The 17,602-nt window shown below is 49.4% G+C and overlaps 1 protein-coding gene across 1 annotated transcript in view; it reads left to right on the forward strand.

The window, feature by feature from the left end:
• WNT3A (Wnt family member 3A) overlaps window positions 1-17,602 on the forward strand; it is a 48,198-nt gene that overhangs the window by 8,816 nt on the left and 21,780 nt on the right. Inside the window, exon 2 of the mRNA XM_036450615.2 lies at window positions 7,412-7,653. Within this exon, the coding sequence (XP_036306508.1) occupies window positions 7,412-7,653 (242 nt within the window). The remainder of the gene's footprint in view (window positions 1-7,411; window positions 7,654-17,602) is intronic.

Raw genomic sequence — 17,602 nt, forward strand, 5'->3', positions numbered from 1 at the left:
GGTGGGCATGCTGTCAAGTCAGGGGCCACCCAGCCACCTGGTGTGTCAGCCGGGGAAACCAAAGCACAAAAGGGTCCCTCCTTGATGATGGTTCCATGATGGAAATGGGCCATATGAGTGTAGTGATGGCTGGTGGGGTTTGTTTACTAATGTGATGTACACCGTACTCATTGTCTGGACTACATGTCCATGTCCTCCAACCACATGTTGAAGCTCTGACCCCCCCAATGAGATATGTTAGGAGATAGGATCACTGTCCTGAGAGAAGAGGAAGAGGCCGGAACTCATTCTCTCTGCCAGAGGAGGACATGGTGAGAAGGCAGCTCTCTGTTGGCCAGTGTCTTGCTCTGAGCCATGGCCTCCCAGTACAGAGGGTCCCGGGAGCCACCTCCATAGTTTGTGCAGGTTGGAGTCACATAGTGGGCCAAGCTGAGGTGACAGTGACAGAGCAGGTGGGCCAAGTAAGGACTTGGGCAGCGGCAAACTGCAGAGAGGCCTGAGCAATGCCAGGGGTTTGGAAGGAAACAATAACCATCCTCCAAGAGAGAGGGGCACGGGCTGTGGGGAGAGGTGGTGCTGACTGAGGTGGGGAGCTGGGAGAGCTATCTAAAGAGCTTGGTGACTGGCTGGTGAAGGTGGCACTGGCAGGGACCCTCAAGCTGCACCTGGAAGGCCTGTCAGCCCTGAGGTTCTGTCTCAAGGTCTGAGAGTGAAGCGCCTGTGAGCAGAGGAGGAGTAGGGGTACACCAGTCTGCCTGGGTGACATGTGGCCAGACTCGGTGCTTCAGGGCGCTCCCATTCACTAGTCCACGCTCTGCAGGTCAGAAGCTGGGGGGCTTGTCTGGGTTTCTTGCTCAGGGTCTCATGACGCCAAAATCAAAGTGGCCAGTCTGGGAAAAACATGCTCCCAACCTCACCTCGCCGTCAAACTCAGGACCTTGTGGTGAGGGGACCCGGTCTCCATGCACTGACAGCTGTCCGTCCGGTGGTTTGTAGCTCCTAGGGGCCACTTTCTGGCCCCTCCATCTCCGAGCCTCAGCAGCTCCAGGGGGCGCTGACTTCACCCCCAGCTGGAGGTTGTGCTGTGAAAACAACGGTGGTGGGCCCTGAGTGCTGTCTGCTCTCTACAGCTCTGGTGATCCGCTGTCTGTCACAGTCTGGGCAGCAGGGTGGGGGCTCCTGGGGCCACGTAAGAGTCTGAACTCAGCGGGTGATGAGACAGGGGGAGCCACACTCTGCCCTCCCACAGCACGCAGTGCCCCACAAACACCCGGAGCAGCCTCAGTGCCAGCCCCTGGGACAGGAGATGGTATCTCTGTTTGCACCCACCACGGCCCGCAGTTGGGCTCACCTTCAGCTATGAACACGGTGGCAAACACTGTTGGCAGTTCCTGAGCCCGAGGCACCCGAAGAAAGCAGATACGCAGTGCTGGCCAGAGAGCACAGAGTGCGCTGGCACTCTCAGCCCAGGCGTCGCTCAACAAGGAGACACGCTCGCTCCCCAATCACAGGCTTGTGCTGCGGCTGCAGCCAGTCTGCTGCTTCCTCATCACTGCATCTTCTCTTGGTTCAAGATGAATTCTGCCAGCCATTCCCGCGCTGTGCCCACTGCCCCTCGTGCTCACGTCTTGTATTAGGGGCACATTTGTCAGGATGGAGAGCCCGTGACCAACGTCACCAGTCTCTGTGATTTTTTTTTCCTGCCCCGTCCCATTCTGTGCTGCCTCCAGTCCTTAGGAGAGGCCAGTGCATGGGAGTCCCAGGAGACTGAGCCCCAGGCAGCACTGCAGCAGGTGGAGGCTGTTCCCCACCTTCCCTCAGCCCCAGCCCAGAGCCTCCCACTTCCACTTGGAAGTGTGTGTGTGTGTGGGAGGGGGGGGGGGGAGCGAGGGGGAGAGAGGAAGTCATAGACCCTGGTTTCCAAGTCTTGACTGCCCAGGGACATCTACTTTCTCCTCGGTGAGAAATCTGGGTCCTGGTGTGTGCAGTGTGGATGCTTCCCCAGCTTTATTGAGATTCCGGTGGCATGGCATTGTGTGAGGTTCGGGTGGACCATGCAAAGATTTGATAATGTAGGTGTTGTGAAATGATACGCTCACATAAGGTTAGTGAATGTATTTGGATTTTTTTGTGATTTTATAATGGCTCAATTTGTCCTTCAAAACCTAGCCAACCTTTGGTGGCCCCATTAGCCCTCTCGGCCCTCCCCTGCCCTCCTCCTGCTCAACACCCCCTGCCCTTGTAGAAAGGGACACCCCCAAGCACCTCCTCCTCCTCTATCCCCTGCTCTCAGTCTTCCTCAGACAGCGTCTGCTTCACCCAGACCCCCTTGGTCACCTGGTTCTTGAGCAGAAAAACCTTCCTGGAGGTAATTCAAGAAATTCAAGGGGTGGGAGAGGGATCCTGCTGGGGTTGGCGGAGGCTGGAGCAGCTGGAGCGGCATCTGGGCTGGCGGCCATTGGCACCCTGGCCTCGCTCGGGGAGGTGACGAGCCCGGGCCTGTCCAGAGGAGTGCCCAGAGGAGGCAGGTGGGAGCTGGTTTAGCACCCCCAGAAATGAACTGGGGAGAGCCTGCTAACTTGAGAGACCCTCTCTGTTTCCCTTGGAGCAGAGTCCTGGGTGTGAAGGGAGTGGGGTAGCCCAGTCTTTCTGCCCTGGCCCTGGGCTGCAGGAAAGAAGGAAGATGGGAAGGGCCAGGTGATGCAGGCTCTATGGGAGCTGTGGGAGCTGTGGGAGCTGTGGAGGCTGTGGAGGCTGTGGGGGCTGTGGGGGCTGTGATAGCTGTGGGAGCTGTGGGGGCTGTGGGGGCTGTGGGGGCTGTGGGGGATGTGGGGACTGTGGGGACTGTGGGGGATGTGGGGGCTGTGGGGGCTGTGATGGCTGTGGGGGCTGTGATAGCTGTGGGAGCTGTGGGGGCTGTGGGAGCTGTGGGGGCTGTGGGGGCTGTGGGGGCTGTGGGGGCTGTGATGGCTGTGGGAGCTGTGGGGGCTGTGGGGGCTGTGATGGCTGTGGGGGCTGTGATAGCTGTGGGGGCTGTGGGGGCTGTGGGAGCTGTGGGGGCTGTGGGAGCTGTGGGGGCTGTGGGGGCTGTGGGGGCTGTGATGGCTGTGGGGGCTGTGATAGCTGTGGGGGCTGTGGGAGCTGTGGGGGCTGTGGGGGCTGTGGGGGCTGTGGGGGCTGTGATGGCTGTGGGAGCTGTGGGGGCTGTGGGGACTGTGGGGGATGTGGGGGCTGTGGGGGCTGTGGGAGCTGTGGGGGCTGTGGGGGCTGTGGGGGCTGTGGGAGATGTGGGAGCTGTGGGAGATGTGGGAGATGTGGGAGCTGTGGGGTTCTGGGGTGAGTGCCTTGCCCCTCCTGGACCCCCACCCAGAATACATTCTGGCCTCACACTTGGCAGGGGCCAGCATCTTGAGACTGGCAAGGACAGAGAGATGGAGTCCTCTTGTCTTCCTGAGATTCTCAGTCAACATCGACGTGAATTTTCCTTATAGTGAGAGACGGGCTCACCAACAGGAGGCCTGTGGAAGCTGCTGAAGAAGCCGGAGCCACTGGCTCCTCTCCTGCCCCCCCTCCCGCCCCCCATCCCAGTTTCCTGATGGACAATCAGCCAGCCACACAGTTCTCGGGGCCTCTCGCCTGAATCTCGTCTCACTGCAGAGGGTGTCGCCCCCACCCCTGGTGCTGTGGTTTCCGGTCAATTCCACTAGTGCCCAGTGAGGGTGGGCACGCAGCCTGGTGGATATGCCAAAGAGGATTTTGGTCCCTAGTCCTTGCTGTGGAGCCCCCAGCATCAGAAGTGGCGACATCATGCTTCAGAAACAGATGCAAACCTCAGTCTGGGGCAGGCAGAGCCATTGGCACAGAGTCTGACAGGCTGCGCAGTCCCTGGGGCCAGGACAAGGCATATGGTAGGTGGGTGTCGCAAAAACTGGCTGAGTGGACTGGACAGGAAGTGGAGGTGGCGAGGAGAAGCAGTTCTGGGCACGGCACGTTCTCTTTATGGTTCTCTGTGTCCAAGGTGGCCAAGAGAGGTGGGGGTGTGCAGGTTAGCTACCAACTTTCTCCCACCACTGCCTCCTCTTGTCCACCTAACCCTGCCCTGTCCTGGAGCCAGGCCAGGCCCACTTCCCAGCCTGGAGGCCTCACCCTATCCTCCGGATTGCTTCCGAGGGCAGACAGCTGACCTCAGTGCATCCTGCCATCTGTCCACTTGGTCCTGGCTTGTCCATCGGGAAGCCACGTACCAGGTTGGCACAGAGGTCTCAGGGGAATAGTGGAGACAGCCCATCCATGCAGGGTAAGGCTGCAGGAGAGCCAGGAGCAGGTTACAGGATGCTTCCAAGAGAGACCGAACCGTTAAGTGAGAGCAGAGGGCTGGCTTTTCTGGAAACTTTGGGATCCTAGGACTATGAGGCAGTTGGGAGTGGGGCCTGGCCCAGTGCTCGGCATTCCCTGGGGTTCACAAGTGAAGAATGAGCTGGGCCAGCCGTTGCACACCACACTAGGGAACAGATTCAGATGGAGGGGAAGGGAGGCCTGAGGTGTCCAGCACCAAGTCATGGCTGGTTTGTGCTTCAGAGCAAATAATGGGCAGGATGGGGAGCGCTCTGGAATATCAGGGTGGGAACAGGCAAGGGACCAGAAGTCTGGTTTGGAAGCGCCAGGCCAGTCCCAGGTTCCGGGACACGGGGACCAGCGCCTATGGGAAGGAAGCTTGGCTTCAATGGGACATCTGACTGCAGGGTGGGTTGGCACGCTTGGAGAAGACAGGGTTGACCCCTGAGAAATGCACATGCTCTGGAGGGAGGGAGGGAGGGAGGGGAGTGCCCAGGAATGGTGAGAACACACAGGCTGTTGAGGGGTTTGGCAGGAGGGCATGGACTGACAGGACATCAGACAGGTGAAACCCTGCATTCAGGACTTCCAAGGAGAAGTTGCCCCCTCTCCAGCCTTCACCTGCAGCTGGTGAAGTAAATAAGATGGAACTGCATACATGCTGCCTGCTGAGGGCAAGGAGCAGGGTCTGCAGGGGAGAGAGGGTGCTCTGTGTGGCAGTGGGGATGGGGGAGGGAGAGAGCCCTGTGCAGGAGACGGAGGGAATGCATAGGGAGGCTGGTGTGGCTGGAGTGCAGGGCCCCATGGGGTGAGAGGAAGGAGCTGGAGAAATCCAGACCCTAGCAGGACTGTGCAACTTGGAAATGTTCTCTGAGCCAACCAGGCGCCAGGCGCTCAGGAGCTCAAGGGCACGGGCTTGGTGCCTCAGGCCAGGAGAAGGCTTGGAAGACTTTGGAGACTGGAGTGGGGAACAGGATAGGGTCCGCTTCCCACTTCAGAGAGCAGGTTTGTTGCTGTCCCCGGTTGCTCTCATCAGAGCTGGTTAGAACTGAGTTACTTCGAATAGGACTCACTGAGTACAAGTATCATAACGTGAGTCTGATGGACACAGAAGCCTTGCCCCATCTTCTCGGGGCTCAGCCTGCCCAGGGGAGAGGAGGTGCTGAATAAGAAGATGTCCCAGGAGTTCTGGCTCAGGCACTAGGAAAGCTGCCATTCCCTCAGTCTCACCAAACAAGGACGGAGAAACAGGCCTTCCCACCTGGCTCCCAGATAAGCAAGGCCCCAGGGGCTGCTCTGGACCTAGGCCGGAGACTCCCCCCCACACACACACAGTCCAGAATAAGGAGGGGCTGGGCTCCCCGAGCAGGAGGACAGAGCATGCCCAGCCCCAGCCTGAGTGAGCTAAGAGACAGCCACTCTTTGACGCTGATGGTGCATTCAGAAGCCATGGGTGTTGGTCCCCTAGAATCTCCCACCCAGCAGTGCCCCTGGATCTGGGGCCTCCCCCACCAGCCTGAAGATCTCCACAGCCCTTCCTCAGACCCCTGCAGGCCTGTGATTCCGGCAGCTGATGGAAGAGAAGATTGCACAGCCTGGCACCATTCACACCAGCATGAAGGAGGTACTAAGACACAGAGCGCTGCCTATAAGTGCCACCAACATGCCAGGGGCAGCAGGACCATGGGGCACCCACTGCAGAGATGGACAATCCACAGGTAGCAGGCAGCGGGGCACCCATTATTGAAATGGAAGTGTCCACAGAGGCAGGACCCCAGGAACCACTGTGGAGGCGGACATGCTGGTGGCAGCAGGATGGCGGAGTGCCCACCATAGAAATGATAAGTCCCCAGGGGGCAGGCCTGTGCATCACCTGCCAATTCAATAAACTCTCACTCCTCCTGCCAAGAGGACCTGGTCATTTTTTAAAAACATATTTTGTTGATTTTTTACAGAGAAGAATAGAGAGTTAGGAACATCTATGAGAGAGAAACATCAATCAGCTGCCTCCTGCACACCGCCCATAGGGGATGTGCCTGCAACCCAGGTACATGCCCTGTACTGGAATCAAACCTGAGACCCTTCAGTCCACAGGCCAACGCTCTATCCACTGAGCCAAACCAGCCAGGGCACCTGGTCATTTTTTTTTTTTTTAAATCATGCACACAGTGAAATGAAAATGGTTCCGTCAGTCTGACACACAAACACATGTGTAATCAACTCCCCCATCAACACAGAGCACTGTCACCCTAGACCCCTGTGGTCCAGCAGAACTCTCCACAGGCTCTGACCTGTCCCATACGTAACCCTCCACCCTGGTAACCTGGGGCCACGTGTGGCTGGTGTGACTGAGAAGCCAAGTTCTCTCTTTTTATGTCATTTTACTTCATTAAAAGTCAGGTGCCTGTGGGTAGAGGGGACCATTCTGCAGCCTGAGAAACCTTTGTCCCAGACAGGCCCGTCTCCCCGTGTGCATGTGGGAATCACCTCTCCGGTTTCTGTTCCCATCCATGGTGTGCTCAGCTCCTGCCTCAGAGAAATGGAACTCAGGCATCGGTCAGGCCTCTCTGCTGCCCTCACTCCTATCTCCCAGCGGATTCCCCCGCAGAAGCTGCCTTGTGTCCACACCTCCCTGCTGCACTCGCAGAGCTTCCTGTCTGCGTGCATGCTCACAGCCTGAGAATATTCGGAGCACGTCTTCCTTGGGACATATGTTTTTACTTCCGTGGGGCTGGCCTGGGCGTGTGGGGGTTGGAGGTCTGTGGTTCAGCCACTGTTGTGCCCACTTACCCTCACTCCTGCCCCGGACCAGCAGCCCCTCCTCTGGGCAGCAAGTGGCCCCAGCCCCCCGTGATGCACTACCCACCACTCCACAGGCACATCTTGAGTTTCGTGCTCAATCTCAGGTACAGCATCGGGACAAGCTACCTCCCGGGTGGCAGCACATCTCACCCTGGAATGCACAAAGAAAAGGGCCTTCCTGCTCCCCCCAGGGCAGACCCAGCTTCTGCTCCTGCCTCAGAGGCTGCCAGGGCAGCTCTCCCACTCACCAGGCCTCTTTGCCCTTCTCCCCCAGGTCCCTGGCAGTCGGGCCCCAGTACTCGTCCCTGGGGACACAGCCCATCCTTTGCGCCAGCATCCCGGGCCTCGTCCCCAAACAGCTGCGCTTCTGCCGGAACTACGTGGAGATCATGCCCAGCGTGGCCGAGGGCGTCAGGATCAGCATTGAGGAGTGCCAGCACCAGTTCCGCGGCCGCAGGTGGAACTGCACCACCATCGACAACAGCCTGGCCATCTTCGGCCCCGTGCTGGACAAAGGTATGCTTCCAGGGGGAGGTGGAAGCCTGTTGGTGCCGCAGGCCCGAGCCAGCTGCCCTGCTCTGCCCTCGCGTCCCACCTGCCCCCAGTCATGGGAGCAGCACCTCCAACAGGTGGGCAGTGGGGCACACGCCTGGTGATATCGGCATCTCTGATGTGGTTTCTTCCCATGGTCCCTGGCCCTGGGGGGGCTCCTGAAGCTCAGGAAGGACACAAGATCACACAGATTTCTCTGACTTGCCCTCCCTGAAAGGAAACTGCACTTAAGGCAGGTCTTAGGGAGAAAATACAATTAAAAGAGGAAAAAACAAAAACAGGAAGGGAGAGGATTGGAGGCCAAGAGGCACATGAGGAAAGCTGTCCAGGGGCCTGGAGCCAGTGGTTATTTGGGGAAGGAGAGGAAGATGAGGAGGGCTGCATGTTGGTGAACTTTTGGTGAAGAGCAAATTTTCTCAAAAAGTCATGGTTTAAACCAGCGATTTTTAGCCAGTGTGCCACAAGAATTTTTAAAACATGCAACATCTGACTATTTAGTTAGTGGTACTGATCTCTTTTTCCTTAAGATGTCAGATTTTTAAAAATGATAGCAGGTACTACAACAATAGCCATCCAGTATAAATGAATCAAAATTATAACTATTTTTGTCAGATTGTAAATATATATATAATGAACTGCAGAATTTTAGTAATTAGTTTATGTGTGTCATGTGATGAAAAAGGTTGAAAATCACAGTTTGGACAATGATGATGTGTCATACGTCCCAACAAATCAGAGTGCAGCACACCCAAGTTTGCCTATGCCCCTCTGCCAGTCCATGTTCTTCCTCACATCTGGCCATCAGTGGGCTGATCGCATTCCTCTGCATGTGGCCTGGGCTCCATTACTATATGGGAGCTGGGCCACATGGGCAAGTGGGAAGGGAAGGAGGTGGAGAGTGGGAGAAAGGGACTCCTTTCACTTAGCAGAATGTTTTCAAGATTTATCCACATTGTAACATGTTACAGCACTTCATTCCTTTTATTTCTGAACTAGAGGTCCATTACATGATATTCGTGCAAGGATATGCCTTCCTTACCCTGGCTCTACTCCTGGATGCTTGGGAGCCCAAAAGTCCTCACTTCTGGCCAGAGCACTGATCCTGTAGCTCCCTCTGCTGCCCCCTATCCCCCTCACAGCAGATGTCCCACCCCTCCTGGCAGCTCTGCACCTGCATACACAAATTAACCCACCATCTTTGTTTAGTTAATTTGCGTACTCACTCCTGGTTGGCTGTGGTCATAGCGGAGGTATGGTCAATTTACATGCTTGACTATTATTAGGTAAGATAATATTCCACTATATGGATATACCACATTTTATTACTCATTCATCATTGATGGACATTTGGGCGTTTTCAACCTTTGGCCATTGTAAAGAGTGCTGCTATAAACATTTTAATACAACTGTTTTCAAAGCCTTTGGAGTGGATGAGTAGAATTGCTTGTTCTCGGGATAATTCTAAGTTTTTTTGTTGTTGTTGTTTCTTTTTTAAGAGTATTTTTTTTAATATTTCAAGAAAAAAGATTTTAAGTATAATAATGTTATATGCAATAAACATTAATATTTCAAGAAAAACTATTTTAAATAAAATAATACTAGAGGCCCAGTGCACAAAATTTATGCACTAGTTGGGGTGAGGGGGTCCCTAAGCCTGGCCTGGAACCTCTTGCAATCTAGGACTCCTCAGGGGATGTCTGACTGCTAGTTCAGGCCCAATCCCACAGGCAGTCAGACATCCCTCACGCAATCAGGATCATTGCCTCCTAACTGTCTCTGCCTGCCAGCCTGATTGTCTCTAACCACTCACCTGCCTGCCTGATCTCCCCTAATCGCCTCTGCCTCGGCCCCCACCTCCATGGCTTCATCCAGAAGGTCATCTGGAAGAACGTCTGGAATGAGTCCAGAAGGCCATTCAGCTATTCAGTCTAATTAGCATATTACCCTTTTATTATTATAGATTAAATGCAATAAAAATTAATATTTCAAGAAAAAATTTAAATATAATAATATTACTAAAATTGTACTAACATATTATAATATTACAAAAGTTGTAGGAAATATTAAAAATCTGCAAATAACAGGGATTATTTTTATTATAGTCTAAAATACTTTTTTCTCTGGCTCTATTTTGGTTCATCAGTTTATGTTGTTCATTATATCCCACAAATGAGTGAGATAATGTGATATTTATCTTTCTCCAACTGACTTATTTCGCTTAGAATAATGCTCTCCAGGTCCATCCATGCTGTTGCAAATGGTAAGAGTTCCTTCTTTTTTATAAAGTAGTATTCCATTGTATAGATGTACCACAGTTTTTAATCCACTCATCTGCAGGCTGTTTACAAATCTTAGCTATGGTAAATTGTGCTGCTATGAACATAGGGATGCATATATCCTTTCTGATTGGTGTTTATGATTCCTTGGGATATATTTTTATAGAAGTGGGATTACTGGGTCAAATGGGAGTTTTATTTTTAACTTTTTGAGGAAACTCCAAACTGTTTTCCACAGTGGCTGCACCAGTCTGCATTCCCACCAGCAGTGCACGAGGGTTCCTTTTTCTGTGCATCCTCGCCAGCTCTTGTCATTCGTTGATTTGTTGATGACAGCTATTCTGACAGGTGTGAGATGATACCTGATTGTCATTTTGATTTGCTTCTCTCAGATGATTAGTGACTTTGAGCTTGTTTTCATATGTCTCTTGGCCTTCTGTATGTCCTCTTTCAAAAAGTGTCTAATGAGTATGGGGGCTGGGAAGAGGCAATGGTATATGTACACAGATAATAATTTAATTTAAAAAAAGTGTCTAATGAGGTTCTTTGCCCATTTTTTTTATGGATCCTTTATCTTCCTTTTGTTAAGTTGTATTAGTTCCCTGTAAATTTTGGAGATTAAACCCTTATCAGAGATAACACTGGCAAATATGTTCTCTCATATAATGGGATTTCTTATTGTTTGTTGATAGTTTGTTGACTGTGCAGAAGCTTTTTTTTTTTTTTTTTTTTTTTTTTTTTTGATGTAGTCCCATTTGTTTATTTTCTCCTTAGTTTTCTTTGCCCTAGGAGCTGTATTGGTGAAGAAATTGCTATGACATATGTCTGATATTTTGCTGCCTGTGGATTCCTTTAAGATTTTTATGGTTTCCTATCTTATGTTTAAGTCTTTTATCCATTTTGAGTTTATTTTTGTGTATGATGTAAGTAGGTGGTCTAATTTCTTTTCTTTATCCTTTTTTTTTTTTTTTTTTTTGCCTGTATCTGTCCAATTATTTTGAACAGCATTTATTGAAGAGACTGTCTTGACTCCACTGTATGCTAGTGTCTGTCTCCTTTGTCAAGTATTAGTTGAGCATAATGATGAGTTAATTTCTGGGTTCTCTGTTCTGTTCCATTGGTCTATATGTCTGTTCTTGTGCCAGTACCAGGCTGTTTCGAGAACAGTGGCTTTGTAATTTAGCTTGATATCTGATATTGTGACCCTTCCATCTTTTTTCTATTTTCTCAAGATTGCTGCTGCTATTCAGGATCTTTTTTTGGCCACAGGCCCTCGAGCTTCTGCCACCTTTTTTTTTTTTTTTCTTCCTTCTACTTACTCTGGGATTTTCTTGTTTTTCTATTTCTAGTTTTTTAAGTTGTAGGGTTAAACAGTTTATTGTTCGTTTTTCTTGGGTTTTTGTTTTTTTTTTTTAGGTCTACCTGTAGTGCTATGAACTTCCCTCGCAGGACTGCTTTTGCTGTGTCCCAGAGATTTTTGGGTGTTGTGTGTTTATTTTCATTTGTTTCCAGGAATTTTTTATTTCTTGATCTCATTGGTAGCTCATTCAATGTTTTATAACATGCTTTTTGACCTCCATGTGTTTGAATGTTTTGGGTGTTTTCACTGTAGTTGATTTCTAATTTATATATATATATATATATATATATATATATATATATATATATATATATGTATATGATCATGTCATCTGTGAATAGAGATACTTTTCATTCTTCCTTTCCAATTTATATGCCTTTATTTCTTTTTATTGCCTAACGTCTCTTGCTAGTATTAAATAAAAGTGGTGAGAGTGGTCATTCTTGTCTTCTTACTGATCTTAAGTAGAAAACTTTCAGTCATTCAACTTTGAGTGTGATGTTAGCTGTCATTTGCCTTGTATGCCCTTTATCAGATTGAGAAAATTTCCTTTTACTTCTAGTCTGTTGAGTGTTTTTATCATGAAAGGATGTTGGATTATATCAAAATCTTTTTCTTCATCAAGTAAAATGATCATGTGGTGTTGCCTTTATCCTCTTCATGTGTGTTAGTGCTGGTTGATGTTGATATTTGAGGGCATTGAACCACCCTTGCCTTCTTGGGATAAATCCTCCTTGACCATGATGTACAATCCTTTTGATTTGCTGGATAATTTTGTTTGCAATGATTTTGGTGAAGATTTCTGCATAAGGAATATTGGTCTGTAGTTTCTTTTCTTACATTTGTCTGTTTTTGGTGTCCGGGTAATGCTGACCTCATAGAATGTGTCTAGAAAGGTTCCCTCCTCTTGTTTTGGGGAAGAGTTTAAGAATCATTGGTGTTGATTCTTCTTTAAATGTTAGTTATAACTTCCCAAACTTTCTTTGTTGAGAGGCGTTAAATTACTGATTCAATATCTCGACGTGTTATAGATCTATTCAGATTTTCTATTTCTTCTTGAGTTAGTTTTAGTAGTTTGTGTTTTCTAGAAATTTCTCCATATTGTCTAGATTTCTTGCTTTTTTGAATGCCTCATAATTTTTGGTTGAAATATGTACCTTTTTAATATTATAATATGGTAACTCTGGAAATTGGATTATTTTCCCTTCTCCAGTGTGCTTGCTATGAGTTGTAGTTGCTTATTTTTGTGTCTTTCTTTTTTTAAAATCCTCACCCATGGGTATGTTTTTATTGATTTTATAGAAAGAGGGAAGGGGAGAGAAAGAAATGCCAATGTGAGAGAGAAACATCTGTGAGTTGCCTCCCATATGCACCCCAACTGGGGATCGAACCCAGAATCTTTTGGTGTATGGGATAACACCCCAACTAATTAAGCCACCCGATCAGGGTTCTTTGTCATGTGTGGTCTCTGAAGTATCTGTTTCTTTAGCTTGTGGTTAGCTAGTGGTTTGGCAGAAATTTCCTTAATATCCTAGAGCAAAAATAGTCCTTCTATTCTTTGCAGATTGGCTGTGCTGTGCACTCTTTCCATGTTAGCAAGTTTGCTCACAACTCTGCCTTAGTTTTGCTCCCTGCCACTGAGCCTAAAGATCAGCTGGAGATGAAATCTTAAAATATTTCTTGAGCATGCATCCTGCCTCTGGCATGCATGTGGCTTTAGCTCTCTCTGGATACAGAGGAGCTTTTCAAATCTTTTATTCACCAAAGTAGCTCTTCTCCAGCCTTTCCTCCCAGGCAGCCAACTGTAATCTTTCCCCCCAGGTGGCAGAGACTTGTTTATTTGATTTTCAATGTTTTCAAGGAATACCCTCCACTGAGAAACTTCTGATTTTTTATATCAGTCCTTTAAGGAATCCCAAACAAATCCTTGGGAACAATATCCACTAGACTTCATCCAGAACCATCTACCCATATGGAAAAAACAAAGTTGGCCATCTCAAGACTTCAGGTCAGAGGGTGGTTTGCTTGGTTGCTGGAAACCTTGGGCTCCATTCCAATGTTCTGACTATGTTGAGTCTTTGCTTGATTATTTCAAATTCATTTTTATTGATTTCAGATAGGAAGGGGAGAGAGAGAAAGAAGGAGAGAGGGGGGAAGGGAGAGAGAGAGGGAGGGAGGGAGGGAGAGAGAGAGAGAGAGAGAGAGAGAGAGAGAGAGAGAGAGAGAGAGAGAGAATGATGAGAATCATTGATCGGCTGCTTCCTGCATACCCCACACTCGGGACTGAGCCCACAACTCTGGCATGTGCCCTGAACCAGGAATCAAATTGTGACCTCCTAGTTCATAGGTTAACACTCTACCACTGAGACACATTGGACAGGCTTGATTTTTTTTTCATGTTTCCATGGAAGGCAAGCCCTGGACACTTCCTGCTCTGCCAGTTTGCTGATGTCACTTCGTATTGCTTTGAGACTTAGTCTCAAGGACCAGTCATAACCACATTCATTGAGGCAGTTTCAAAGGCCTCCCAAGGTCTAAGGTAGGAGACACAAACCCCATCCCTTGATGGCATGATAAAGTCACCTTAAGAGGTGAGCTTAAAGGATAAGATGTGCACGGGTGCAGACGCCCTCAGAATTCAAGAGAAAGAAAAAGAATGAGAGATGCACCAGATCCTGGGATTGCTGGCATGCATGTAGCAGGGCCCACTGAGGAGGGGTCCTGGGAGTGAAGCTGAATGCTGCATTGAGGGCTGGGGGGACCTGATGGTGTTTGTCCAAGGGCCCAGGACTCCCCAATGTCAGGTAGTCATAACCATCTCCCCCAGATGAGCCCCTGTTCTCGAGCTTGTGGGGTCCACTCACTTCCTGAAGTGTCAGCCTTCCCATCTTCAAAATGGAAAAATAATTGCTACTCGGCTGACTTCACAGAACTACCATAAGCATAATTATATAGCAGCTTTCTATGGGGATGGCCACTGCCATGCATGGGAGGAGCTAGGTCCACAGGGCAATGTGGCACATCAGGCATGTGGGAACATGTGTGTATGAGTGCATATGTGTGTGTCTGTATGTGTGTCTGTACACGTGTGAGTGTGGGGCATGTATGCATGTATGTGTGCATAAAGTTGTATGGGTGTGCATGGCTGCATGTGTACATGTTTGAGCAAATGTGTGTAGTGTGTTTGGTGTTTGTGTGTGTGTTTGATATGTGTATAGACATGTGGTGTGTGTGTATTCATGTGTGATGTGTCTGTTTATATGCACAAGTGTGCATTGTATGGTGTATATGCACGCATGAACGTGTGTGTGTGCATGTATGAGCAAGCATGTATGTGGTGCAGTTGTTGCCTATATGGGTCTTATGCTGTGCTTTGGTTGTGGTGCTGTGGAGCAGGGAGGCATGTTCAGCCCTTGTACCATTGCCAGGAGCCCCAAACAGGGTCCTAGGGCTCTCTGGGTTTCTGGTTCCAGAGCCCAGATTGGCATTCCTCGGGTTCGCACTTCCCCAAAAGGAAACAGCAGAATTTGGGGAAAAGGCAGAAGCCTGTCCTCCCTGGAGGGCTGCCAGTGGCGGTGGAGTAAGGCTGTCTCCGATGGGGTTGGGAAGCCAGGGTTTACTTATGGGTTCTAGTCTGTCCCATTGCTCCACATGTCTTTCCCATCAATGCCCACGCCATGCCATCTTGATTACCTGCAGTAAGTTTTGCAATCCAAAAATGTGTGTCTTCCAACTTTGTTCTGCTTGTCCAGGCTTTGGTTATTTGGGGCCCTTACCATTTTATATGAATTTTAGGATCAGCTTGTCAATTTCTGCAAAAAGCTTTGATTTTTAAGGATAGCATTGCTTCTACACATCAATTTTGGGCATATGGCCATCTTACAATAGTGTCTCCTGCTCCAGAAACATGGAATGTAATTTCTTTTAATGATGTTTTATTGTTTTCAGGGTACAAGTCTTGCACTTCTTTTATAAAATTTATTTCTATGTAGTTTATTCTTTTTGATACGATGGTAAATGGAACTGTTTACTTAATCTCGTGTTTAGATTGTTCATTGTTAGTGTAAAGAAACACAGTCAATTTTTAATATTGACCTCATACTCTAACCTTGCTGAAGGTTTATCAGTCAGATAGTTTTTATGACTTCCTTGGGATTTTCATGTTATTTGCTAATAGAGACTATTTTCCTTCTCCCTTCCAATTTAGACATTCTTTGTTTCTTCTCCTTGCTCAGTTGCCTAACTGGAGTATCCAGAACAATGTTGAAGAGCAGTGGGCAGTGTTTTACCACTGGGTATAATGCTAGCTAGTTTTATAGATCTCGGTGTGAGGATACCAATTCGTCTGAATAGGTAATGTGGGAGATATATATACATACACACACACACACACACACACACACACACACACCATATTTTCCGGCGTATAAGACGACTACTGTGTTCTAGTAAAAAGCCTGCTCAGATTGGCCAGAGTCAGAGAGGCGGTCTATTAAAAAAAGAACTGGTGTTGCCTCAGAAGTGGGGGGTAGTCTTATACAGCGAATATAGGCCTAAACCTATGTTTTAACTATAAAATTAGGGGGTCGTCTTATACGCCGGAAAATACGGTATATATGAAGAGTGAAAGAGAGCACGAGGAAGAAAGGGAAGAAGGGAGGGAGGGAGGGAGAAAGAGAGAGAGAGAGAGAGAGAGAGAGAGAGAGAGAGAGAGAGAGAGAGAGACTATATACATATATATATAGTTTCTTTTTTTAAGGACAATTCTTTTATTTTATTTTTTTATTTTTCAAAGAATAAGGAAGAGGAAGAGAGAGAAAGAAATATCAATTATGAGAGAGAATCATTGATTGGCTGCCTTCTGCACAACCCCTACTGGCGATTGAGCCTGCAACCTGGGCATGTGCCCTTGACTGGAATCGAACCCAGGACCCTTCAGTCCGCAGACTGACACTGTATCCACTGAGCCAAACCAGCGAGGGCTATAATGTCTCTTTTGATTCTTTGCACTTTTTTGAGTTACACGTGCCAAAAATCACATAGCAATCTATCATCAAAAAGTTTTAACATTTGTGAGCTCATGACTCAGTTGGATTGTCCTTCATTCTGTGGGAAAGGAGAAATTGGAAGCACCTGATGTGCACGGGGCTTTGTGGCCCAGTTGTCATAGCCAACGCCAGGCTGGCCACCTGCTGGGAAGACTAAGGGTCTCCTCCAGGCAGAGGGGAGGGAGTGGCCCTGGAAGGGGAGGCAGGAGCCTAAGCAAAGATGCCTTGGAACCCCCAGGCCATCTAAGGGCTCTGACTCCTTTCCAGGCACCCCGGGGATACACAGACTGACCCACATGGAGGTCCCTGGGATAAGCCATTGTTCCCTTGGGGCACAACATTACCCTCACTGGATGCAGGCTCTGTCCGTTCTTCACACACTGAGTCCCGTCATCCTCAGCTCCAAACCGCAATTTCCCAGCTATGCTCAGACCCACACACACCTGGGTCAGCAAGGCCGTTGAAGCCCTGAGGTCTATTTGCCTAAGTCTTAGGCCCTAAGACCTCGTCCTCTCCTCTGTTTCCCACCCCAGGGCAACTCAGCGTCCCGCTTTCTCCTGAGATGCTTCGTGCTCCTTGTGAGCTTCAGACAATGCTATCGCAGATCTTACCTGACCACCCAGAGCTGCCCATCCCTGGACCCCGCCTCACTACGCCCTGAATCTGAAGTGAGGGCAGTCTTTGTGTCCCATCATCAAAGTCTTCATCCTGTCCAGCTCCTATTCCTTAGCTCTCAGCCCACGGGTCCCACCTGGGCAGCAGCCCCAAGCCCCCAGAGCCGCTCCCCATTTCCTGGTTCCGTCTGGGCCCCACCAACGCCATTGCTGTCTGGGCAGGAGTCTCGTGTGCCCCACCCCATACCCAGCAGGTGCACAGTGGGTGCACGGGGGGCAGTTCCAGTGTGTGCGCTGGCACATAGTAGGTGCTTAGTAAGGAGGTTCTGAGCCCGTGGCTGAAAGACGTGCTCTGTGCCCGGATATCCCCGTGTGGGCAGACTTCTCAGGGGAGCAGGGGAGATGGCATTTGAACTGGCTCTCAAAGAGTTTTCTCTCTTCCTTTACAATAAGTTTACCATGTTTTCTGGTTGGGGTGCTCAGTGTTTTACAGCATGCCACAAAATGAATCCTAACACCCATCAGATGAGCCAGAATTATGTGTGAGGAAACTAAAGCAAGATGAGGGGCCCAGTCAGGACTCCTAAGGGTACCCCAGCCCATGTGTAGTCAGCA

This window comes from Pipistrellus kuhlii, unplaced genomic scaffold (genome assembly GCF_014108245.1).
Source record: "Pipistrellus kuhlii isolate mPipKuh1 unplaced genomic scaffold, mPipKuh1.p scaffold_m20_p_21, whole genome shotgun sequence".
Lineage (NCBI taxonomy): Eukaryota > Metazoa > Chordata > Mammalia > Chiroptera > Vespertilionidae > Pipistrellus > Pipistrellus kuhlii.